Source organism: Pteronotus mesoamericanus, unplaced genomic scaffold, assembly GCF_021234165.1.
Source record: "Pteronotus mesoamericanus isolate MK-2021 breed Mesoamerican mustached bat unplaced genomic scaffold, CSHL_Meso_final contig_20, whole genome shotgun sequence".
NCBI lineage: Eukaryota > Metazoa > Chordata > Mammalia > Chiroptera > Mormoopidae > Pteronotus > Pteronotus mesoamericanus.
In genome coordinates this window covers 91,182,665-91,209,387 of record NW_026555085.1, presented here as the reverse complement: position 1 = coordinate 91,209,387, position 26,723 = coordinate 91,182,665, and the positions used below count along the sequence as shown (strand labels likewise).

The 26,723-nt window shown below is 36.1% G+C and overlaps 1 protein-coding gene across 1 annotated transcript in view; it reads left to right on the top strand.

The window, feature by feature from the left end:
• The window catches only part of SHPRH (SNF2 histone linker PHD RING helicase), a 72,168-nt gene that overhangs the window by 23,700 nt on the left and 21,745 nt on the right, over positions 1 to 26,723 (top strand). Inside the window, exons 12-24 of the mRNA XM_054570077.1 lie at positions 2,800 to 2,963; positions 3,078 to 3,334; positions 3,865 to 3,986; positions 8,626 to 8,714; positions 11,045 to 11,137; positions 13,068 to 13,175; positions 14,098 to 14,240; positions 17,406 to 17,579; positions 17,888 to 17,950; positions 18,983 to 19,208; positions 20,890 to 21,033; positions 24,203 to 24,304; positions 26,408 to 26,479. Of these exons, the coding sequence (XP_054426052.1) occupies positions 2,800 to 2,963; positions 3,078 to 3,334; positions 3,865 to 3,986; positions 8,626 to 8,714; positions 11,045 to 11,137; positions 13,068 to 13,175; positions 14,098 to 14,240; positions 17,406 to 17,579; positions 17,888 to 17,950; positions 18,983 to 19,208; positions 20,890 to 21,033; positions 24,203 to 24,304; positions 26,408 to 26,479 (1,757 nt within the window). The remainder of the gene's footprint in view (positions 1 to 2,799; positions 2,964 to 3,077; positions 3,335 to 3,864; positions 3,987 to 8,625; positions 8,715 to 11,044; positions 11,138 to 13,067; positions 13,176 to 14,097; positions 14,241 to 17,405; positions 17,580 to 17,887; positions 17,951 to 18,982; positions 19,209 to 20,889; positions 21,034 to 24,202; positions 24,305 to 26,407; positions 26,480 to 26,723) is intronic.

The window sequence follows — 26,723 nt, the reverse complement described above, 5'->3', positions numbered from 1 at the left end:
GTATTTGGAAGTGGAGGTCTCATTTATTTTCTTTTTGTGGTAGACCAGCAGTTTTCAACCTTGGCCCCATTGGCATTTTGAGCTAGATAGTTCTTTTTTGTTGGCAGCTGTGCTGTGCATTTTAGGATATTTAGCTTCTACCTACTAGATGCTGGTCGAACTCCTACAGTTGTGACACCCACAAATGGCTTTAGATATTGCCAAATGTCCCCTGCAGTGCAAAATTGCACCCCTGTACCTCCCCTTCAGTTGAGAACCAGTGTGTTAGACTGAGAGAAATCAGATTTGATAGTTTATTAATTAGCAACAACCCAGAGGTCTTGTGACTTCCAGACTGGCCACATACTGAGCAAGAAAATGAGGCTAAGGTATTTGCATTCCATAATTTGCCAGGCCTTTTGTCTGTTTCCACAGGCAAGCTGACATAAGGTCACACTATCCTTGGAAAGTCAAACAAGCAAGATCATTGCAGCTCACCCGCCCACCGCCCCCCACGTCTATGTAATAAACTTGTTTGTATAGTCTTATGCAGAGTACCAGCTTGGGGAGAGACATGGACCTAGGTTCACACCCTGACTTATTAGTTGTATGTCCATGAACAAATTGCCAAATTATTCAAATTCTTATTTGTAAAATAAGGCGTTCTAAAGATTAATTTTAACACAGGTTACAAAGCATTTAGCACCGTTTCTGGCAGGTAATAAATATTCAATGATAGCTGCTTCCATGCCTTCCTATGTCAGTTTTCATCTGTCTTTTCATTTATTTTTAGTTTTCCTAAAAATGTAGACTTTACCTGAAGTACTTTAGGGTGCATTTATTGCTTCATTCTTTCTTTTTGAGATATAATAATGTGCAAAAAAATAGACAAGGTCCCTGACATTATTAAGCCTACAGTTTAGAGGAGAAGATATATTTATTAACTGCCTAGACAAATACAAGATTGCAATCAAGATAACTTTCATATATGAGATAAATAAATAATTCTCACTATAACAGTTTCCAAAAAAGATTCCTGGTTTTGTGACATAACATAAAAGAGATTCAGAAGGAGGTGAAAACTGCACTAAGATCTGAACCAGTGACATGAGCTAGGTAAAGAAGAGGGGGAATGATGCTCTATGTAGAAGAAACAAAATACAAAGATCATATGGTGTGGCTAGGGTACAAACAGCTGGGAAGGTATAGTGGGTTGAGAAAGTGAATCAATAGATACCCCTTGGACCATGGAGGGTATTGCAGGTCATGATAAAGAATTTTACTTACTTATTTTCTTCAGAACAGTGGGAGTTATTGAAAGGACTTACACAAAGTGATTAGGGATCATCTCATGGTTAGACTTAAATTTCAAAGGATCCTTAGTTGCAATGTGGAGAATGGTTTCCATTGGGGGCACAATGGATAGAACACTACAATTGATTGGCTACAATGAGTAATCTAGGCAAGTAATGCTGGCATTTTGGATTTGGACCAGGCTGTCTTGAGGAAATACAACAAAGTGGATAAGGAAAACTTAACCAGACTTAATGATAGATCAGGAAATGCCAAGATTTCTGACTTGCTAACTCCATGCATAGTGGAAATATTTGCCAGTGATTAGCACTAGAAGAGAAGCATGTTTGGGCAAAAAGATGATGGATTTGATTTTGGCAGGTTAGGTTTGAGGTATCTTTGAGACCTCAAAGAAAAGATACACATAGGCAATTGGATTGATTTGAGCAGGAAATTTAGATCTGTGGATACCTGCATGTAGGCAGTGGTTTTTTCAGATATTACTAAGTCTCAGGAACCACCAGAGTAATGTAATTCAACCTAAATATTTGTTGGTCATCTTTCTATGGCTTCTAAAAGAGAATATATACTGATTGTGAACATGTTTAAACAATATAGAAAAATATTTTAAAAATTATACTTAGCTAAAGTCTTCATTTGATGACATAAGCACTGTTCCTGTCTTTTAAATGTTATATATTTGCACTTATACTTCATGCATAACTCTATATTCCGTTCATTTTTGTTTTTTACTTTACATTGTATCCTAAGCTGCTTTCCCTGTTTGAAAATTCATCTTGAATATCTGAAACACTGCTTAGATTATAATGTTCAGTGGGCAAAACCGGGGAAATATAATATTCCTTGAGTGTCTGATCAAGAAATATATAAGAAATACCATGCTGTAAAGCTAACAACACAAGACCTGCTGGATGGAGGGTTGGGGGGTGTTCTATATTATGGGGGAGAGGGGTACCATATTTATTTAATCGTTCCTTTTTTTGAGTATTTTTATTTGGTATATCATTGCTATAATTATTGCTGTGTTAGGTATATCGTCTGTATTTTTTAACGTTGTCTTAAGTTTATTTCCTAGGAGCAGAATTATCAGATCAAAGAGTTTGAAGAATATTAGGTCAGAGAATATTTTCCATGTCACCTTTGTAATTACCTTTTTTTCTGATCTAGCAAACGTTATAAGTTTTAGTGCTATGTATATATATATATATATATACACACACACACACACACATTTATATATATTACATATATATACATTTATATATTACATATATAAATGTATATATATAAAACTAGCTGCTAGCACAAAATGTATAGCAAAATAAATACTTAGCAAATGTAAGTTGAATTGGAATTGACTTTTCAGATTCGAGAGTGCACAACCTGCATGATAGTACTATGTGCTGTGTAATGTCTTTGAAAGTGGTTATTGAAAGATAGTAATGAAGAAATATAGAAGAAATTATTCTCAATGAACTTTGTTTTTGTTTTTGTTTTAATTTTCAGATCTTTTCGGGTTAGTGGTCTTTCTCGGTGTGGAACCTTTCTGTGTCCGACACTGGTGGGTTCGGCTTCTCTATCGCCCTTACTGCAAGAAGAATCCTCAGCCCCTCTACAGCTTCATTGCCAAGATTCTGTGGAGGTCTGCGAAGAAAGATGTGATTGACCAAGTCAGTACTCATAAGTTCTTATTGATTAATGGTATTCAAAGGGAAAAGAAGAGATGGGTTAGACAGTTAAGTGAAGGTTCCAGGTGAAACCTCTTTTTCCTTTCCCGTCTGCAGATTCAAATACCTCCTCAGACGGAGGAAACGCACTGGCTCCACTTCTCTCCGGTGGAGAGGCATTTCTACCACCGGCAGCATGAGGTGTGCTGCCAGGACGCGGTCGTCAAGCTCAGGAAGATCTCCGACTGGGCTCTGAAGCTCAGCAGCCTGGACAGAAGGACTGTCACCTCCATCCTGTACCCACTGCTGAGGCTCAGACAGGCCTGCTGCCACCCACAGGCCGTTCGCGGGGAGTTCCTGCCACTCCAAAAAAGGTTTTATTATCCATTTCTTTCTGCTGCAACTGAGAGTGTAGTAGTAATGGACGATATCTAAGCAATTAGCTGTCTGCCCCACAGTTTCACGGCCTCGTCACTGAGTTCTCAGTTGTTTTTAGCAGTGTGGTGGTTTTTCTCTGGTGTGGAGTCCCATTTGTGAGAGAGAATCACATCATCAAAATTATTTTTATGGTTTTGAACCTTCCTTTTCAAATTCGGACTATTGTTTTGTTGTGTTGGGTCTTTTTGTTTCACTCCAGATATGAAAGGCTTTTCTTCTTACATATTTTGGCTTATCAGGTTGAGTAACTAACTGTCCATGGTGTCAGGCATCTACTGAGGGTCTTGGAATGCATCCGCACAGGTAAGAGAGGATCACTGTAGTTAGGTTAAAAGTGATAGTGATAAAAGTGGAAGTGAAGAGAAAGGTACCACAAAGACTCTAAGAGTCTGATGGTTTTATGTGATATACTACTGTCACTTTAGGGTTTTCTTTCTAGTCCTGAACAGTCAACCTCTTCTTTCAGCACCATGACCATGGAAGAGCTTCTCACATCCCTGCAGAAGAAATGTGCAACTGAATGTGAGGAAGCACATCGGCAGCTCGTTTGTGCTCTCAATGGCCTAGCAGGCATCCACATCATTAAAGGTAGAAGGTGATTGCTTTGTTGTCTCTCATTTTTCTTCATGATAACGCTTCTGACTACTCAAACTCCAGTATTACTTTTTGCAACTTTAATGAGTCATTGAGTGCTGTCTTCAACAGCTACTTCTATCTATCGTTGCATTTCTAATTCAATGAGAGACTGTACAGTTTTGTAGTCTTTATAATAAACCGCAGTGACTCTTAGGAGCTTTCTTATTCTCTCCAAAGCTAAGTAGAATATAGTCTTTAAAGTCACGTAAGTATTTCATAATGGTGAATAATATATAATTTTAAGCACTTTGATAATTTAGGATATACAAATGCGTCTTTATTTCTGCATTTCTTATAAAAACTGTGAAGTTAGCTCATGATTATAATTTAGAGCCAGAAAGACATTTGAGCTGGAAAGACATTTTATGATAAGTTCAGTCCCTTAAACCTTCTGACAAAGATTACTAATCCATTAGCCTACTTGGGTACACAGTCATGGAGAAGATTTACCACTATTCTCATTTATGCAATAAGACTTTAAAGAAATCAGTTGCCCAGAAAAAAATTGGTGCTTTTTTGGAATCCAAGGAAATGTGCTAAGTCTCTTTAAATGGAGTGGCATGTCTTTTGTTATTAGCTCTTGACCATAACAGAATCAGAACTATAGTGTCTCTTATACTCCTGGATATTTGGGTAGCATTAGAAAGACTCACAGATGCTGAGAAGTAGCTTAAGACAAGAACTAAAAGATAAGCCTTCTCCTTTGTTATAGTTGCAGTCCTGTGAACTTGAATATTTTATTCAAGGTTTCTGAATCTGTTTCCTTAGCAATAAAATATAGATAATCCCATGTGCCTTGAAGTATTGTTCTTAATGTGAAGTGTGGATGCCCATTGAAAACTTGAGCCACACATATAGGTAAAGTACAGTGTTGTTGATTGTAGTAATATGAAATGCCCCCAAATTCTTACCACTTGCTCACAATGCAAGTTTTATTAATAATAATAAGAGAAAAGGGCAAATTATTACATAAACTTGATAAATTATTTAAATATAACACATGCACGTTTGTGAGCAAATTTTCCCTTAAGACATTCCCTTGGAAATCTGCAACTTAGCCAGCAGTGTTTGCAAGCTTGGATTCGCTCTAACGATTCTTAATCACCACTCCCGTCGTCACTGCCCTCGCGCTTGCTGCGTGTGCCTGAGACCCTGTGCGTCCCAGGCACTGGTCTGCCATCTGAAACGGTCTGTGTGCTACCATCCAAAGTGAACAACTAAGTAAGGAGACTATTTAGTAGAAATTAGTTTTTTAACTAAACTTTTTAAATTATCTTGACATGGAAGTAATCAGGCATAAACTGGGAAGTTATATGTTGTATTTAGTGCTGGTGGATCGTGGCCCCAAATTAATGGAGTAGAATCATTGTGACCAACAGAATACTTGACTATCGCATTTACTCTTTAAACTCCCTAGGTCATTAAATCCAGCATCGTATCTGAGAAATGATAATATTGTTACAAGCATTTTATATTCATTACACTTTCCTGTGTATATTCCAGTTTATCCTCATAATTACCCAGTGATTGAGATATTATCATCCCCATTTTGTATAAGATAACTGGAATTCAGAAGGCTTAGTTGCTTTCTTGAGATTGTAGCTAATACATGGAAGAGAATTTGCCCTGAATCTTTGGATTTCAGATCAAATATTTAATGTTTTTATTATACTATGTCTGCTTCTTCATCAAATAGACAGTTATAGACCTCAATAGTATGCTGCCTATAGTAGGTTAATGCTCACCATCAAAACTTAGGAAATGGAGTAATTATTACTTGTAGAGAATCACAGCAATAAAAATAAAGTTCACATTTTGCCTTTTGATTCTAAAACTGCATTTCTGATTTTATTCTACATTGTTATTACTCAGAAGTTTAGACAGTTAATGAATTTCTTCGCTTGTCCTGTTTTTCTAGTTTCCTTATTGGATTTATTGTCTCCTTCTTTTACTGTGAGGTTATACGTGATATGGGCATTGGGAAAAATGGTTTTTCGCCTTGTCGTTCCCAAACACTGTCGCACTGCGGCAGGATCGGCAGGTAGCTGGCCCCTGTGTAGCAGAGTACTGTGGTGCGGCCCCGCAGCAGGGACAGCACTGCTCTTTCCAGATGTTTCCAGATACTTCCCACTGCATTCCCACTGTAGTTCTTGGTCTGCCATGAATGAAAGCTATTGCTAACTGTTAATAGAAATTCCTGTCAGAAAGTCCATTAGTAAAGGCTATGTCCATTGTTTAATTGTAATTATGCACTTAATTATGATGAATTTACTGCTTTTAGTTTCCATCGCTTAACTTCACAGTACTGCGTTAATGTACATTTTTTCCTAAGTCCTCACTGATTATATTAAAAATATGGTATTATTCTAATTTTGTATAGTATGTTTACTGCACATTTTTTTTTTGGAGAAAATTGGGTTGGCAATATCAAATGCAGTATAGTTTGTTTACTTGAAAATGTCACAGCCATCAAGTGGCAAGGAGTGGGTATTTCCAAATTTGACTTAAACTTGTATAACTCACAGAATATGCATATTTTTGTGTCTTCCCAAGGCAGCATGTCTTTTTTGTAGTAAACATAAAAAAATAGGTACTATAGTGAATAGTTCAAATTCAACTGCTTACATTATATTTTAGTTATTATACCTCCTTTAAAAGGTATTAGTAATTATAAAGGGAGAATTTTCAAGTGAATTTTTCTTTATAAATGATAGTATAAATACCAAGAGAATGTATAAGTCTTTTGAAAAGCTTCACAAAAATCTTTGAAACTAAAAAAAAGGGCTCATTGTGTGATGGCAGTTGAGTGTCACTCCTACGTTATAACGGGATTTGATTGTGAAAATAATCTTCTTTACCAAAGTGAATAAAAATTGGCTGACTGTAAAGGAGTATGAAAATGTAATGCTTTGTAAAAGTTTGTATTAGGTGACTGGTAGAGCTCAATATAGAACAGTGGTGTAAAAACAAGTGTTTTGCACAGTAATGTGGCTGTACTTAATGCCACTGAACTGCACATTTTAAAATGGTTGAAATGGTAAATTTTATGTTATATATATTTTACAATAAAAATATATACTTATATATAATCAGCATTAACGAGAGAGAGAGAGAGAAAACCAAGGGCAGAATTTACAAAGCTAGGTATTAAGAGAGAGAGAGAGAAAACTCATTATGGATCTGAACAGAGTCCTTAATCTACAATACTAATAAAACTAGATTGAAGTTACAAAAACAAAAAGCAAGTGTATGTAATGAACAGGAAATAAAGGCTTTTTTTTTTTTTTGTCAGTAAACTGAAACTAGAACATTTCTATGCCTTTTTTTGTAATTCATGATTCTGCCACTTTTAGATTTTTATTTTAATTGTATTTATAAATTACCAGTTTAAAGTTTTTCCCTAGGCAGCAAATAAGATAGATTTCATTACTCATGCCATTAAACATGTTTCATCTTTCCTTTCATTGAGGTGTCATCAAACTTTTTCTGAAAGAACCAAATAATAAATATTTTAGACATTGCAAGCCATAGATCTATTGCAGCTAGTAAGTTCTACTGCTACAGTGCAGAAGCAGCCATAAACAAATGGCCATGGCTGAGATCCAATAAAACTTTATCCATGGGCCCCGAAAGTTAATTTTACATAATTTTTACATTTCACCAAGTATTATTCCTTTGAATTTCTTTTTCAGCTATTTAAAAATACAAAAACCATTCTTAGCTCAAGTCCCTACAAAAATACAGAGGGTCAGATATGACCCATGGGCCATAGTTTACCATCCTGTACTTTTAATTAATACTTTTTCAATTATTTTATTTGAATGAAGTGCTAATTATGAACAATATAAAGCAGCATAAATCTCAGGGTAATTATGATTTGTGTGGCCAGAAATGGAAAAAAGAATCTCTTTAAGTTTTTGAAATGTAGTTTTTATTTTTTTTTTAAGATTTTATTTATATTTTAGAGAGGGGGAAAGGAAGGAGAAAGAGGGAGAAAAACATCAATGTGTGGACCCCCTGCTGGGGGCCTCGCCTGCAACCCAGGCATGTGCCCTGACTAGGAATTGAATCAGCAACCCTTTGGTTCACAGGCTGGCGCTCAATCCCCTGAACCACTACTGAAATGTAGTTTTTAATTGCAAATTATTTTGGTTACCAAGAAGAACACCACCTGTCAAGAAGACTGAGAATTATGTGTTGGTTGGCCATAGTATTTTGAATATTTGTTTAAAATATGAATACCTATATCACTTGTCCTAATTTCAAACATCATAATTATTAATTGGTACTCTGACCTCAGTGAGACGAAAATCATTTGTCTAAATTAGAAGCTAATTCAGCGTTTGCTTTTCAGTATAACTTGAAAGCATTGTAAATGTATCTGATCATTGTTCTGTTCTGCGTAATTAACAAAAAGGAATTTTTTTACTGGGTCAATCATATTAATGTCAAGTCCAATTTCTTCTTTAAAACATAATGAGCTATAATCTCTAAGGTGTATTTTTACAGATATTTAAAATACAGATGACTAGATTACATTGGGATCTCAATACCTGACTTTTTGTGCTTTAACTGTGTTTTAATTCCTCAGGCGAGTATGCGCTGGCAGCGGAACTGTACAGGGAAGTGCTGCGTTCATCAGAGGAGCACAAAGGGAAACTCAAAACCGATTCACTCCAAGTGAGTACAGACCAAACAGTTTCAAGTACATATTTTGTGTGTTCTTTTTACAAAATTATTTTTCTAAATATTTAAGAAGATGAAGGGTAACAAATGGACTAAGTCATAATCTCTGGGGATGAAATTTGGGATTCAGTCCTTTTTAATAAGCACCCAGATCATTTGCATACACAGCCTTCCCACAGTGTCCTCAGGGAACTCATTCCAGGACGGCCTCTCCCCCTGCCGCAAGACATCAAAATCTGTAGATGTTTGAGTCTGTCATATAAAATGGCATTGTTTTGCATATAACCCGTGTTTGCATATAGGCTACAGCAGGGTATGCCTGCACATCACTTCATTTGTGTGTATTCAACATAGTGCTCAGTGTGTGGCAAATTCAAGTTTTGCCTTTTGGAATTCACTGGAATTTTTTTTTTAAATATTTTTGGTCCATTGTTGAATCTGCAAATTCAAAACCTACAGATACGGAGGGCTGACTGTACATGAAAGTTTGAGAATCACTATTATTCCATATGCTCACGCTAGCATAGGCACAAGGCTGACTAGGCATATCCACCCTACATTAGAAAAACAGCTTGAGTTATTCATACTTTAAGGAATGAGGTCAGTTTTATCACTTTTGAATGTGAACATCCTACTTATTTACGTGATTTTGACCAAAAAAGTAAAGAAAATGAGTTAAAGTGAGCAATGGAACTAAGTAACAATAAAACCTATCCAGTGATCTTCCAATTTAATTTTTTGGAGGTCTTTCAGGGATATTTGGGTATTTAAATTGCAACATTTGAGTATTAAGTCTCTTCCCATTCTTGGTTCTGTCAAGTGGATTATGTAGACAGGACTCTGGCTGAGTGGTATATAAGGATCACTTTTATTAGTCTTGGTAAGTTTAGGCTTGAGTCCCTGATGAGACTCCTTTACCATTCAGAATCTAGACTCTGGGACCTCCATGTTGACATGTGCTTCAGCAGGTGGTGGGAGGTATATGGCTCGTGGGGGAAGAAAGAAGAAGAAGGAAAATTAAGTATAAGTCTGCTTATGTTCTTCTTGGATAAGGAGTGCAGAAGGCAGGCCCTCGACCTTAAGCAAATGTGTTTGCCTCATGGGAGAAGGAGGAAACGCAAAGGTGTCGTGCTTCTGAATAAAGGAAACAAAGATAGAGAGTAAGCAAGGTAGATAAGTCCAGTATGCTTAAGTTCAAGAGGAAGCCACCAGCCTCATTGTTCCCTGCTGATCCTAACAGCCCCACCTATGGTAAAGCATGGCCCACTGAATATTTTGCACTGTCCAGTCAGATGGGCCACTCTGTTCCCTTGGGATAAAATGTGTAAAGAATGGAGAGAGATGAGTATTTCTCCCAGTCTGTTCCACCACCTGGGGCAGAAAGCACCAAAAGTCCTGTTGCGTAAGCACGCACAGACTAGAGGAGCCAAGTTTCAACTGCTTGGTTTCTCTAGTGTTCTTTACACCTCTGTTGTTGTTATTAAATCCGATAGTGTTAGTGACTATATCACCTATGAATCCATATTGAAAAGACCTAAAAACAGTTAACTCTTCAAAGGTTAACTCTACAAAGGTCTGTACCATAGCTCATAATCTGTAGCCAAAAAGCATAAACCTTTATGGTCTCAAATTGCTGGCACCAAATCACATCTTACCAGAAAAATGCTTACCTGATCCTTTTGCCCTTTCCTATTTCCCCAAATTAACAGACAGAAATTACCTTCACTTTATTTCTCCTCATAACCCTTGACTCCAGGAGTCTCTGACCTGTTGCAGTTGATGTCACAGCAAGGAGCCTGGCTTATATTGAATACAGAGATATGTGATAGACTTTTCCTACGCCATCTCCACCTCCAGCTCCTCCCCTCTTCAGCCCTTAAGTTAGGCAGATCCAGATCATAGCCCTTTTTCTTATGCATATAATTATCCTTATTTTATCATGATATAATTGCTAGCATTATCTAGACTCATTTCCCAGAAGAGGAATCAAGTACCTGCAGTCTACATTTTTATTTGACTGCTTTTACTTGGCATACTCCTTGTTCCCTATATAGGCAAATGTGTATATAATAGAAAAAATACACCTATTACATATTCTGCTAACTACATAGATGTATTTCATAAGGCTAGATTTTTCATTGAAGAAAATTTATGTCATTGTGAATTAAGACCTTTACTATAAAACTGACTTTGTTTTTCTCTGAGAAAGTGGTACTCAAATCAGCGATTTACGTGTGTTAATGCTCTGCATGCCATGTTAACAATAAGTCCTTCCTTAGACTTCACTGCGCCGCTCATAATTACTGCCTTTTCTGTGTTTGTAGAGACTTCATGCTACTCATAATTTGATGGAATTGTTGGTAGCCAAGCACCCGGGGATACCTCCTACCTTGCGAGACGGCAGACTTGAGGAAGAGGTAATTACTATTTTTTCATTCTGTCTTTAAAGAATATGTGTTTCTGACTTCGTGTTCCGCCTAATTCATATTTACTCGGCCATACAACATTTAAGTAAAGGTAGTGGTGTTCTCCTGCTGCTTCAGCATTTCAGACGTGGCTGTGGTGATCGGGGTGGCAGAGAACAGAACAGCAATGCTTATTTTGCTTCTTTGGTGATCTGCTTGTAGCCGTAGGGCGGCGGCTTGTTGTAGATGTGGTTGGTGATAGTCAGCAGCGCAGAATGTAAATTAAAACAAATGGTGGGAAGAAGAGAAGGGACTGGACAAAGAACAGGTAGGAATGACCCATGGACATAGAGTGGGAATTGACTGTGGTAGCGGGGGGCAGGGTCAGGTAAGTGGAGGAGGGCAAAGGGGGAAAAATTGAGGCAACGGTAATAGAATAAACATGATTTAAAAATAAATAAAGATGGAGGGGAAACATTTAAAAAGGAGATTTTTTGATCTTGTGACATATCTGCAAAAGGCGTAGTTTAGTAAAAATAAAAAATGTTATACTTTCCCCGCCTTTCTGTTTATGACAGTAAATTCAGGTTTTCAGTAGAATTTATGTCTTCAAAGTTCCCTCTACGATGAGTATTGACTCTCTCTCTGGAAAGAGTGACATAATACATTAACTATCATAAATTGTTAATAAGCGTATTATGCTAATTTGCTCATAAATTTTTGCCTTTTTAAGGTCAAAGAGAGATAGCAAAGCTTAAATCTAAAGAGTCGTAGGTATGTTTAAAATGCACTGAACTTGTAAGTAGAGCCTTTATTTGAATCAACAATATAAAAAATGAAATTGCATAAGGATGTACAGCCTTTTCCCAATGTTAGATGGCAGTCTAAGTGGTAGAAATTTTCAAGTAAAATTTCATTCTCATTGCATCTGATCTTTGCATACATTCAGTCGCTCTTTGTTTAAATGCCTTTAGTGACAGGAAACTCTGGGAGGCAGTCCAGCCTATTAGTTGTCAGTTTTAATGACCAACTAATTATAGCCAAGGAATTTTTTAAAAAATGAATTGGAAGTTTGTGACAAGAAAAGGAAAAATGCATCAAGAGGAGGAGGGTTCACACTATATACGTGGATGTATTTCCATGTATTATCACATTAATCTTCCAGGACTTTAATAACAAAATGCCGCAGACTGGGAGGCTTAAACAACAGAAACTTGTTTCTCAGAGTTCTGGGGTCTGGTGAGCTAAGGTCAGGTGTCAGCAGAGGTGCTTTCTCCTGAGGCCTCTCCTTGGCTTGGACATGGCCGCCTCTCGCTGTGCCCTCACCAGGCCTTCTCCTTCCTTGCATCCCTGTTGTCTCTCTTCTTTTAAGGAGACCAGACATATTTATTAGGGCTTCACAACTATGATCTCATTAAACACTTTTACTCATTTAACGGCCTCTGTAAAGGCCCCATTTCCAAATGGAGTTACACTGGAGGTTAGAGCTTCACTATATGGATTTTGGAAGAACACAAGCCAGTGTATAACACCTGTGTTACTATATATTCTCAAGAATTATTTCCAAACTGAAGTAAATTCCAAGAAATTGAAATCACTTAATCAGACAGCAGATTCTAAAAGGTATCATAACTTTAAATGTCACTGTTCTTCTCCCTTCCCTTTTTTTTTAATTAAAAAGTTGATAAGAATTTGGAGAGCAAACCCTTGGGATTTCTTAAATGTTATGGCTTAACAGGTAAATGTGTTCTCCTGAATATTTATCTCAGGAATTTCTGGTGTGGTTTTTATGTTCTCTGCAGTAGGCTTGTAGAGTTTTATGCTTAAATTGAGTTAAGTAGCTCTAAATATATAAAAATAATGACACCGTTCTTGACAAACCATGTGGAATTATTTTCTTGACCCGCAGTGAAAGGTGACACTATTTGCTGTTTTTGCACAGGCCAGGCAGCTGCGGGAGCACTACATGAGCAAGTGCAACACCGAGGTCGCCGAAGCGCAGCAGGCTCTGCTGCCTGTGCAGCAGACCATCCGGGAGCTCCAGAGAAAGGTGTGTCCCCAATCCGACTTCCTCGCTGGTCTTTGTCTCCACCTAGCATTTTGGCTTTTGTTTTGGTGCAGGGAGAAACTTGAATTGGTGCAGTCATCTTCGAACTCTAAGGCCCTGGTACAGCGCCTGTCACACAGTAAAAATGTATTTGCTGTTACCAGTGTTTATTGATTGAATGAACAGATTCATAAATAAATCACCTATTTTGTATAGTTACTCTTTTTCATTGTTTTTAAGCTACAATGGATTTCTTTTGCCTTGGGTTGTCTTTTGAAGAAAGTAAAGACTTTTGTAACCTCCTTTTGATCTTAAATGTATATGTTGCTCAAATCTTTTCTATTAAGATATCAGAACATTGGAAGCACAGTTATTTTTGTTATGAAATGCAAGCCAGTTGTCATTTCTAAAATTCTCCTTTTATGAAATCAGTAACAACGTCTAAGGAGGCTATGCAAAAATACACTCTCATACTTTTTGATTTTTACCCAATACTCCATATTTTATTCTTCCCAATTCATTAATTCCTTAATATTCAGGCGTAAAATTTTCTTTGTTATCACAGATTGACTAGTATCTAGTTTAGTTAGTTGAGTATCAGCATGATGTCTTTATGTTGAAAAAGAAACCTGTTACCTTTTCAAACATATGGGGTAAGTACAGAATTCTCATTTTGGTAAAGTATTTTTTAGCTCAACTTTGTTTCACAAGTGTGCACAATAAGTTCGCATTCATGCATAGAAATCAGGAAACAAGTATTCTCTTTAATTATATTATGCAAAAGTTGTACTCACCATTAAATATAGAGAATGTATACTTGTCTCACCGCTATTATAATTCCCTTTAGAGTAGCATTTATCACAGCACCCTACAAACGAGAGCAAGTACTGCAGCATTAATTGATGAGCACTTGTCTTTTTTGCAGATTTATTCCAATTCTCCTTGGTGGCTAAATGTGATCCACAGAGCAATAGAATTTTCTATTGATGAGGAGCTTGTTCAACGAGTGCGAAATGAAATAACCAGCAACTACAAGCAGCAAACTAGCAAGCTTTCTATGTCAGAGAAGTAAGAAAATAGTACAAAGTAGAATAACTATATGAGAAGCACCCCAAATATCCAGGCCATTTGGTAATAAGTACAATTAAATGTAGGAACATACTGTGATTATGAACATCTGGATTTTACGTACTATTAAGAGTACACTTCAAACCAGAATATTAGGTGTAAGTCAAGAAAAGAAACCTTTTTCCCCTATATATTAGTCATTTAAAAATATTCTCTTTTTGCTGCTTTTCTTTTTTTAAAAATCTGCTTCAAGTACTTTCTTTGTATCTTTGTTAGACAAGTTGCTTAAAGCCAACTTGAAGCAAGTTGTTTAAATAGACGTTGTTTTGGAGAATATTGTCCTTAAGGAAATAAGTAAGGCGTTCGTACTTCCCTGTGTGACGCATTCCCTAAGTCCTAAGCATCATGGTACCACAGTGGCAGGTTTTATGTTGCAGAGTTACCTGCCCTCCCTTCCCTAACTTTCTTCTCATCAACGCTTATCATTCTTCGGCATTCATAGGTAAATTGGATTATTGATCTAGATACAGAAACAGGGAATAATTATTTCCAAAGAACAATTTATTCTTTATCAAAGGTACTCTCAATGGCAAGACCCAAAGGAATTTCTTCCTACTGTGGGGATTTTAGGTGTTGTGGCAGGACTGTTGGTTCTAGGTATGGGGGAACAGAGAGAGGGTCTTGTTGCTGCTTAGATCACATTGCAGCAATAAGATCAGCCTTGGGATTTTGTTAGTTTGCATTGAAAAAATCATCAATACAATATCTTTGAAATGTTTTAAAGTTTTTAATTTACTCTTCTAAAAGGTCTTCCAAATATCAGCTAAAACCCTAAAGAGACATGCCACATTTTCCATGTGTCATTACTAACTTGATGTAGTTTATCGCAATTGCTTTTTCCCCGCATACAGAACCTGATGTGCTGCTGCTTTCTGAAATATGTGCAGTGTGTTACACTCTTGAGTGCACTTCCATTTTCCCTGTTAAGCTCAAGAATCACTGTTCCAGAATAAGTTGTCATTTACATGATGATTCATTTCATCCAGTTTAAAAAATATATCCTGCCCTGACCAGTGTGGCTCAGTTGGTTGGGTGTCATCCCACAAATTAAAAGGTCACTAGTACAGTTCCTTGTTAGGGCACATGCCTAGGTTGCAGGCTCAGTCCCTGGTCAGGGCAGGTACAAGAGGCCACCAGTTGATGCTTCTCTCTCACATCAATGTTTCTCTCCCTCTCTTTCTCCCTCCCTTTCCTTTCCTCTTAAAAAAAAATTATATCCTAATATGTTCTGCCAACATTGTGGAATCAGCTGATAAGAAAACATTTAAAATATCTTGAACTTGTTTTTCTTAAATCATACAGACATTACTTAAAAGTTGTAAATCCCATATTAGAACATATCTCCTACTATTTGAGACCCCAGGGCTGTAAAAGGACCAACAGGAGATGTAAAGTGTACCATTAATTATACAGACATTCCTTTAAAAAAATTAGACATAAATAGTAATAAAACACATTTTAAAATATGTAAGTTACATATTTTGAGATTGATATCTCAAAAGCCAGATTATTTATGTTTACTTGTTAATCATTCTTGGGAAAGGCTATGTAGCTCAGTGATTATGAGCACAGGTGGGTTCTCAAGTCAGATTGCCTGTGTTCGTGTCTCAGCTCCACCACTTATTAGCTCTGTGACCTTGGGAAAGAAATATAAGCTCCCTGTGCCTTAGTATTTCATCTATGAAACCACCCAACACTGTTGTGAGGATTAGAAAATTAATATTTATAAAGTACTCACTTAACATGGCATCTACCTTTTATGTATGATGTTTAAGAGTTCTTCTACTACTGTTTTCTGCTCGTCCATTTAAAGGACTTGCAAGAGAGAACATTGGTAGGACTTGTTAAATGCTGATCTGTGATATTTTTCAGGCCCTAATCACATGACTCAGACATGAGTTAGTAAAGAGGAATTTTTCCAAAGCCATTTCTTTCCTTTAGTTCAAAAGTTAGCTATTGAAGAGTGATTTAAATTTCTCATAAATTAGAAAGAAAAAGTTGTTTTATTTTTGTGAACTTTGTTTAAGTTTCACTATGCAAATTATTTCAGAAATTATTCAATAGCTATTCTCTGTCTCTTACATAACACTTTTTTTTTAAAAAAAGGAATTAGAACACTATGATATAATTCTTACCTTCTAAAATTTAGCTTAATAAGATAACACCCATGAATAATTTCAGAAAGATGAATATGTGTAAAAACTGAACATGCAGTATAAAATGAATATTTTTAATAAATTCCGTGGACAGAAAGAAACAGACCAGTGTTGTGAAATGTTGGAGAAGCCTTCAGGAAGGACAGTGGGCCCTTATGAACAGTTTGAAAAGGAGTGCATATGGCATTTTAGGGAGGAGAAGGATATACTCTTAAAAGCAAACAAATTGTATTTTCCATGTTCTAATTTCTTGTTATTCTGTGCTTTCTTTTTCCTTTCAGAAATCTATATGCACACATCCATACATTTTTTTTTTCCTTAGCCATTTTCATCTATAGTTTATCAGAATAGTTAAGAGCATTGTTTGGGTTTAACTCCTAACTCTGCCACATAATAACAAATTAATTTGTTAAGCTTTATCCTTATGTTAGCATGGTGACTATTGAGATTATATGGGAGAGGTGCTAGGTAAAGTGCCTGATATATAGCAAATGCTTAATAAAATACACACACAGAGTCTTGTAACAAGTAACCTATCTCTTGGCTATTTGGCTTCCTTCCCAATTTTCTGTCTTTATTTTTCATCCTGCAGTCACCTCTTCACATAGAGCTAGGGTGTCAGGAGGGACACCTGTAGTCAGTCAGCGTTAAAAAGAAAGAACGTGATGACCATGATCTTTGGAAAACGTCTGAGACAGACAGATTTTGAGTACTGTTTTTTAGTTCCTGGGAACAGGAACTATCAGAATTTTTAGAGTAGACAATCCAATGTCATTATTCCTTGTCTGCTATAGATGCCAATAGAATATACTCCTGAGGTAAAACTCACTAAAGTGTGACTAGGTAAAATGTTGCAGTTTCTTTGTTTAGCAACCATTTTCTGAATTCGAAGACATTGCCCAACAATTCCCTTTTTTGTGTTGTGTTTGGTGCTGGTGATGGGAATTAGGTTCCGTGACTGCAGAGGTCTTCAGTTCCTGCTAACAACACAAATGGAAGAACTAACTAAATTCCAGAAGCTGGTAAGAGAAGCAGTGAAGAACCTGGAGGGACCTCCGTCTCGTAGTGTTATTGAGTCTGCGACAATCTGCCACCTCCGACCAGCCAGACTTCCTCTCAACTGGTAGGTACTAGAAGAAATCATTCGATAAAATAGCATCATTCCATTAAGCTAGATTTATTCTGAGAGAAGAAACAATGGTTCTTGCAATAAAAGTTTTTTTATTTGAATTCAGACAGAAGTGGAGATGTATCATTAATCTAACTTTAAAAAAAGACTCAAGGACCACATATTGGAAATGCTTTTTTTCCCTAAAATGGCATATTTGTTGAAAAGAAAAAGTAAAGTATAAAATACTAAGCCTTTCTTAGAAATGACCTGATTACTGGTTACGTTTATGAACATTTCACTGACAGTTTCTCCTCTTCCAGCTGTGTCTTCTGTAAGGCTGATGAATTGTTCACAGAGTACGAATCAAAGCTGTTTTCTCACACGTAAGTTCTCTGATTATTTCCATCAGGGAAAGGAGACATTTACAAGACTTGATGTTTTAAATTAGAAGACTGTATTTTCCTTACAGTAATTGTTTTATATATTTTCTCTCTTATTAAACTAACAGAATAAACTTCGGCATTTGATCACTTAACATGCTCAGTTCTACCCATGCAGAAGTGCAGCCTCAGGCGCTCATGTCATGCAGTAATGCCTGCTTGAGAGATGGCTGAGGGAAGGAGCAGATTCTCAAGTCCAACAGATTTGAACTCAAATCCCTATCCCCTGTTGTGGGCAGATGGCTACTCTAAGCCTCAGCATCCTCATTTGTGAAATGTATATAATAACAACACACACCTCATTGAATTTTTTGAGTATTAAATAAGAAAATGCATGTTATTGCTTAGCATACTGTTTGGTACATGGTTAACATCCTACAAAATGTTAGCTCTCATTATTAATATACTTTATCCAATACAAATTTGTTATCCTCATCCTGTATAAGAATTAAGCTGCTTAATAAGTGCATACAGCCATGACATTAGCAAAATTATTTCTGTTTTACAAAAATGGAAATTGAGAAAAGACTAAGTTCTGATTGCTTCAAAAAAAGAGAGATTGGCATTACTTTTAGATCATCTTCCAGAGGTCTTGTGGTTTGGGGGGGGGTTGTTGCTTTTTTTGTTTATTTTATCTACTTATTTACTTATTTACTTATTGTATGGTCGATAGTGATGGTAGTTTGTGTTTTGTATTGTCTTAATTCTCAGAGTAAGATTTCAGCCTGAAATGTATAGTCATTTCTAGATGGTTTTTAAGATACGTGGGTCAAATTTATGATACCTCTAGCATTTTTGAAATTCCTGTCATTTTTCCCAAAGGCTTGCGAGCATGATCTTGTAGATGTGACATTAAAAATTGTTGAAATTTTCATTACCGACCTTGTTTCCCCATTGGCTCTGCCAGTATGACTTTTACAGTGCTTTTTTACCATGGGCAGTAGTTACTGTCATTTTGTTCATATATGTCTTCAGAGTCAAAGGCCAGACTGCAATATTTGAGGAGATGATAGAAGATGAAGAAGGACTGGTGGATGATCGAATACCTACCACCAGCCGGGGTCTGTGGGCAATAAGCGAGACAGAGCGGTCTATGAAAGCTCTCCTGTCATTTGCAAAGTCACATAGATTTGATATTCAGTTCATTGATGAAGGAAGTACTTCAATGGATCTCTTTGAAGCTTGGAAGAAGGAATATAAGGTCCAGTATCTTAAAACTTTCTTCCAATATTAAAAATTCTCCTTTACATTAATTTTAATGGCTACTTTTCTTTTTCTCTCTTTATCTTTAAAAATCTGCTTAGAGACTTGAGGTGTTATAATTTCTCTTTCCCTAAACTATGATGATTGTAATGATGAAAAATATAGTAATCCTGAATAACAAACGTCTGTTTATTAAATTACTAAAAGAAAATTATTTTTAAAATATATGAAATCATTTATTTAGCTGTCAAAATAGTTATTCTGTCCTTAGCTTGATCATACATTGCTATTCTGTGAAATTAGAATAGAGATTTTTTTTTTCATTTTTCATTTTGTTTTGCTTTGCTCTTGTGAGTAACAACCAACCATTAAAAACTTTGAATGAAGATTAGAGAATATAATGTTTTTCAAAGTAACCTTTCATAGTAATGCTTTATTAATTTTGTCATACTGTAACTGTGTTTGAGATGAGATTCCAGAATTCATTAATTTTGAATTTTTTATATATATATTTGGATTTGTTCATTGATTATCCTACTTTGCAGGTGAGATGGGTAAGGCAGTGAAGAAAGGTTTTATTTATAATTCCATTTAATACCTTTTTAAATCTAAAGTTCTTGCATTTTAAAGCAGTATAAAAATACCTGTCCAGAAAAAGAAGGCATGTTGTCTATAATACCAGTTCATATGTTTGATAAATTTCAGCACTTTTATGGTGTTGAAATCATTGGTTTGTAATAATTTTTTTCTTTTCACATTTCTATTTTAATGTAAAAGCACATTAACACGATTAATTACACCAACCCATGGAAGAAGATAGTACTCTACAGTGTCCACTTGGTCCTGTGTTCTTCCTTGGGGCTCAATTTGACCACAGGCTCTGTGTCAGAGGAGTGCTTATCATGTAGTTCTCCCAGAACTGCGCACCTTTTTTTCTCCATAACATTGCAGATTAAACCCTTTTACAACAATGTCAGTGAGTGAGCTACTGCTGCACACGTCAGTCAGGATCTACATCGAAGTATGATGTTAGTGAAGAAGGCATATCAAAAATGTCATAATGATTGATACCACTTCTATGAATTTCACAAACATATATATCCAGGTTTAAGGATGTGTAGATTAGCATATGTCAGTGAAAATGATGGAATAGTAAGTCCAACTCAGAATAATGGTTACCCCATTTTGGGAGGTAGAAGGAAAACTGTGTGAGGAAAGAGAGTGATACAGTTGAAAAGGAACACAGAGGCTTTCTCTAAGAAATTGGTATTGTTTCTTAAATTGGATTATGGAACTCATTTGTGTATTTTAATATTCTCATTATCATGTGTACATGTTACTTAAATATGTGAAATATTTTATAATAAATATTACTTTTAAAAATAAAGCAGAGATTCTACCAGCCTAGTATTGAGCTATAAAGACTTTTGTTCCTTGATAGGGCATTTTGTTCCTGAGATTCCTGAGGGGCAGTCCTCTGCAGTGTCCTATGGAGATTGCCAGTAGTATTTTCTTATCCTAAAAATGGCTAAGAATTGCTTGTACTTTAGACACTTAATGCAAAAAAATGTATATGTCATAAGGCCTCACTGAAGACTTTTCACCAAGGCCCATCTTGGTGGTTTAACCAATTTTAATTATGTGCTTTACCAATGTCTTTGTTTTGTCTGTCCCTCCAGTTGCTTCATGAATATTGGATGGCTCTGAGGAATCGTGTGTCGGCTATTGATGAACTGGCTATGGCTACAGAACGTCTAAGAGTTCGGGACCCTAGAGAGCCAAAGCCCAACCCACCCGTTCTTCACATCATCGAACCACATGAGGTAATTTGCAAGTAAACCACAGAAAGAGCACAGCAAATAAATTATCACAAAAATTCAACATTCATAGAAGAGAGTCAGGGCATTGATCTCTTCAGTAAATATGTGTTTAATCACTCTCTTAGCTTTACCCGTATGAAGTTGTTTGATTATGTAGGTCAAAAATGGTCAGAGAGGAGCAATTTTATATCTAATACTTGCTTAAAATTCACTATTTTGGTGCATTTGTTTCTCTCCACATTGCATATTCATCTATTTTTGAACACCTTCTATGCGGCAAAACCTAAAGATAGTCTTGGTCCGTTGTTAGACATATTCTATTACATCAATTTTATCAGAACTAGAAAAATCTTCCCTAAGAACAACCAAAACTTCTTCAGTGTTTGCCTTTGCTAATGATGAATAGATATTGACAACTTATCTTCTAATAAATCCCTCTTTGTTTCTCAGGATTAAAAAATAACTCCACCAGCCTTTTCTCTTCCATATTAACAATATTATTTTCCTTAATAATTTATTTTCATTCATCTTGTGTGTTTAGTCTTTTAAATCTTTTTCTTTCTATTAAGCTTGGAGACTGTAACTCAGAATATTCATTATATGCTATTTTACTTAACTTTTAAAGCAGAATTGAGAATAAGTGTTTTCTATGTAAACACATTCCTCTTAATTTTATTTATTTATTTATACTTTTTTTTCTATTATATTCTCCTGATGGAGACCACAGAGAGGATTCTTCTCTGGATTTCTTGAAATCACTCTGGCCAGAGTAGCATATTATCTCATTTTTCTTTATCCCATGGATATATTACTGAAAAATGGTGTACAAATAGAATTTTGTTTGTTTTTTTTAATCCGACTTCAAGTGTATAGGAAAGTTTCCTATTTAAAACAGTTCTAGGTTTCAGGTCAAGGTGGAGGTATAGGTAAACATAGCTCACCTCCACACAAAACCACAGAAAAAATTACAACTAGACTACAAAACAAATATCAACCAGAATTGTCAGAAAATTGAGCTATATGGAAGTCCAACAATCAAGAAATTAAAGAAGTCACCTATCCAGATGGGTAGGAGGCGCAGAGGTGCAGAGAAGCATGGAGATGCAGGTCAGGTGGTCCCACACTCACGTGTGGTAGATAAAAATTGGGAGGGATACCTTGGGAGTGAGGGATCCCAGCCCTACACTAGACCACCCAGCCCAGGGTTCTAGTGCCAGGAAGATAAGTCCCCATAACTTCTGGCTATAAAAACCAGTGGGGGGTGGGGTGGTGGAAGAAACTACGGGATTCTCAGGAGTCTCCTCTTAAAGGGCCTACAATAGACTTAGGACTTACACAGACTCAATCCCTCTGGGCTTCAGCACTGGGGCAGCAACTGTAAGGAAGGTCACAAGTGGCATACGGGGAAAAATTGAAGAGTCTGGCATCAGGGCAAGTGTCAGGGGACAGCTTTCTCCTGGACAAAACCCCAGAGGCCAAGCAGCGTCATTGTCCCCTTCCTGAGCCCTTGCCTACACAGAGCCACAGAGTGGCAACACCATATTGAAGGCTCCATCAGTCTGGTTCACATAGGTTGCCCGACCCTGGCAATTACTTCAGACTCCACTCTATACAACTTACTGGCGTGCTTTTTTACAATAGGCCATGCTACTAAAACAGGGAGTCAGACAGCTCTACCTAATACATAAAAGCAAACCCAAGGAGGCTGCCAAAATGAGGAGACAAAGAAATATGGCCCAAATAGAAAAACAGAACAAAATGTCAGAAAAAGAACTAAACAAAATGGAGATAAGCAATCTGTCAGATACAGAGTTCAAAACACTGGTTATTAGGGTGCTCATGGAAGTCATTGGGTACTTCAACAGCATAAAAAAGACTCAGGCAGAAATGAAGGTTACACTAAGTGAAATAAAGAAAAATTTACAGAGAACTAACAGTGGAGTGGGTGAAGCCAGGAATAAAATCAATGATTTGGTACATAAGAAAATAAACATTCAATCAAAATAGCAAGAATCCAAAAAAAAAAAAAACAAGGATAAACTAGGATCCTCTGGGACAATTTCAGACATACCAACATTCGAATCACAAGGGTGCCAGAGGAGAAGAGAAAGGGCAAGAAATTGAAAACTTATTTGAAAAAATAATGAGAGAAAACTTCCCTACTTTGTTGAGGGAAATAGACATACAAGTTCAGGAAGCACAGAGAATCCCAAATAAGATGGACACAAAAAGAACCACATGGAGACACATCATAATTAAAATGCCAAAGGTTAAAGATAAAAAGGGAATCCTAAAAGCAGCAAGAGAAAAGCAGAGGGTTACCTACAAAGGAGTTCCCATAAGGCCATCAGTTGATCTCTCAAAAGAAACTTTGCAGACTAGAAGGGACTGGCAAGAAGTATCAAAGTGATGAAAAGCAAGGACCAACAACATAGATTACTCTCTCCAGCAAAGCTTTCTTCAAGAATTGAAGGGCAGATAGAGTGCTTCCCAGACAAGGTAAAGCTAAAGTTGTTCATCATCACCAATCATTATTATATGAAATGTTAAAGGGACTTATTTACAAAAAAGAAGATCAAAACTATGAATATTAAAATGACAATAAATTCATAACTATCAACAATTGAATCTGAAAAACAAACTAAGAAAACAACCAAAACAGAAACAGAATCATAGAAGTAGAGATCATTTGGAGGGTTATCAGTTGGGAGGGGGAAGGGAGACAATGGGGGAAAAGGTTGAGGAATTAAGAAGTACAAATTGGTAGGTTCAGGATAGACAGGGGGTGCTGAGAACAGTATAGGAAATGGAGTAGCCAATGAATTTATATGCATGGCCCATGGACATGAACTGAGGGAGGGGACTGCTGAAGGGAATGGGGGGATACCAGGTGGAGGGGGGCAAAGGGGGAAAAATTGGGACAACTGTAATAGCATAATCAATAAAATGTATTTTTTTTTAAATTCTACATTGAGTTTTGTCTTCGATAAAGCAAAACAAAATACACATTTCCTTTTGAAATACATTATCTAGACTCCATTTTGCTATTTTGAGTTCACATGTAAGTGGGTTTTCTTAAAAGAGGACACATTTATGTTATTGAGGAAGGATTTTGCATGTTTAATATAATTGTAATCATTGTTCTGAGGAGAATAAAACTTTTGTTTTTTAGGTAGAGCAAAATCGGATAAAGCTACTAAATGATAAAGCTGTTGCTACATCACAGCTTCAGAAAAAACTTGGGCAGCTTCTTTACCTAACGAACTTGGAAAAGGTATCATTTTAAAATATACTCTATGTCAATAAACCACTTTAGAGACTCTTTCCATTTAATCTTTTAACCCTATAATTAATGGTACAGGATTTTTTTAAATCAGTGTTTTACTTGTTTTTTGTTAGTTATATGAGTCAGAATACTAGCTATGCCTGCAACATTTACAGACATCATAAAAGAAGATGATGATCTATAGAAAATATGATACACATAGTGTAAAGGTGTGTGCTGTGTAGTATAGGACAGTGTAAACAGACTAGTTGTGTCCAACAGAAATTACACTTATGTAAATCATGGATTATTCTTTTAACATGTTATAAGTATTTTAAATGGTGTTTTCTGTGAGATAAGAAAATGCTCATGTTAGAAAGTCAAGAGAGAAAAAAACAAATTATAAATTTATAAATGGAATATGATCTCATTTTTTGTGATTATATTTATTTGAAATAATACTGAAAATAAATGTTAACATACTTAATTTTTCTGGCAGTTAGCAAATAGTATTGAGCACCTGCTTATATATATGCATTATACTAGGAATTTGAAATAGATTTGGTTCCCGGCCTCAGGGAATTTCAAGTAATTTGATTTGTACATATCATAGGCACTAGATCAAGTAGTGATTAATAAGATATCAGCAATTCAGCCAAACTTGACAGATTAAATGTAAATAAATCATTTAGAGCAGAATGGACTGCATTTGAGAGGGCTACAGAAATTTGAAGATTAACATGTTGTATTGTCAATCAGCTTTTTTCAATGTCAGGTACTGGTAAAGTTCCAGTGAGAAAGCATAAAGAAGGCCTCCAGGAGAAGTTTTCTGAATAATACTAGGTAATCACATAGACTCTTTTATTGAGAGTCTGCTACTTGTTGAGGGATTCTACTTCTTTATAGGAGAAGCAGGTAACGGCAAGCCATCGTTTCTAGGAGCTCTGATGTGAAAAGAACCTAAATGTCCACTGGCAGATGAATAGACAAAGGTGTGGTGGGCAAGAGTGGGGGGCGGGGAGAGAGTGTGTGTGGAATGGAATATTATTCAGCCATAAAAAAGAATGAAATCTTGCCATTTTTGACCAAATGGATGGGCCTTGAGGGCATTATGGTAAGTAAAATAAGACAGAGAAAAACAAATACCATCTGATCTCACTTTTATGTTGAATCTAATAAAAAGAGCAACAGAACATCAAACTCGTACATACAGACAACTGATCGATGGTCGCCAGAGATGGCAGTTATGGGGGCCGGTGAGATGCATGGGTAAAGGGAGTCAAAGGTACAAACTTCCAGTTATTAAAATAAGTTAATTTTTGGAGATATAATATAAAGTACAGCATGGGACTACAGTTAATACCGTGTTCCATATTTGGAATTTGCCAAGAGACTCAAGGATAATCAAGAACAATTTTTTTAAAAACTATTGGTTAATGAAACAATGGACTTAAAAACTTTAGTGATCTATGAGTCTAATTTACTGTCCTTTATGTTTTCTTCAGTTTCAAAACCTGTCTATGTGATGACCGTTTTGAAGTCCTTTTAATTTTTGAAATAGTTTTAAGGAGATTTTGAAAAGCCATTATATTTCAACATAATTCCCAGGCTTAGATAGGTCTCAAATTAATATTTCTAGTTTCCAGTTATTTGCTTTGCCTTAATGAGATCAGAAAAAGGGCACTGAGAAGAAACCAGTGTTAACAAGGAGTTCTGTAACTAAATGCTACTTCTGCCCATGTCTGTGAGCCCACCCTAAGCAGACACGCAGAATATATAATTTCTTCATAACAAAATCTAGTTTGAAAACAAAGTTAGAAAATTTACCTGTTATATATTTCTTTTCATTTTGCCATCTATGGTAATCACAACTACAGTACTATAATTTTAACAAACTGTAATAAAAATTGTCTCCTTTTTTTTTTCACTTTAATAAATGTTATTTGTAAATCACAGGAATGATAGTATTAGGTAATAATAAATTATTAGATCATCTAAATTACCAGGCTATTAAAATTGCAATTGCCAGAATTCTATAAATGAACTGTAAAACATGTACCAGGTTTTAAAACATAACTAATATATTTTTGAATTCTTCTCTTTTTTGGATAGTCTCAAGACAAAACATCAGGAGGTATCAATCCAGAGCCTTGTCCTATCTGTGCTCGGCAGCTGGGAAAACAGGTGAAACTATGATAAACATCACATGTATTTCTAAAACACTTTACAGTTTTCAAAGGCTTTTACATTCATCCTCTCCCCACCTGCCAGGCCCCCTGTCTCTCAACAACTCTGCAAGGCAAAGATTATCTTTTTCTTAAAGTTAGGGCCAAAGTTGAGGTGACCTGTTTAGTGCCAACATATGTTTGTTTGTTTGTTTGTTTTTTGCTTTTAAAGATTTTATTTATTTATTTTTAGAGAGGGGAAG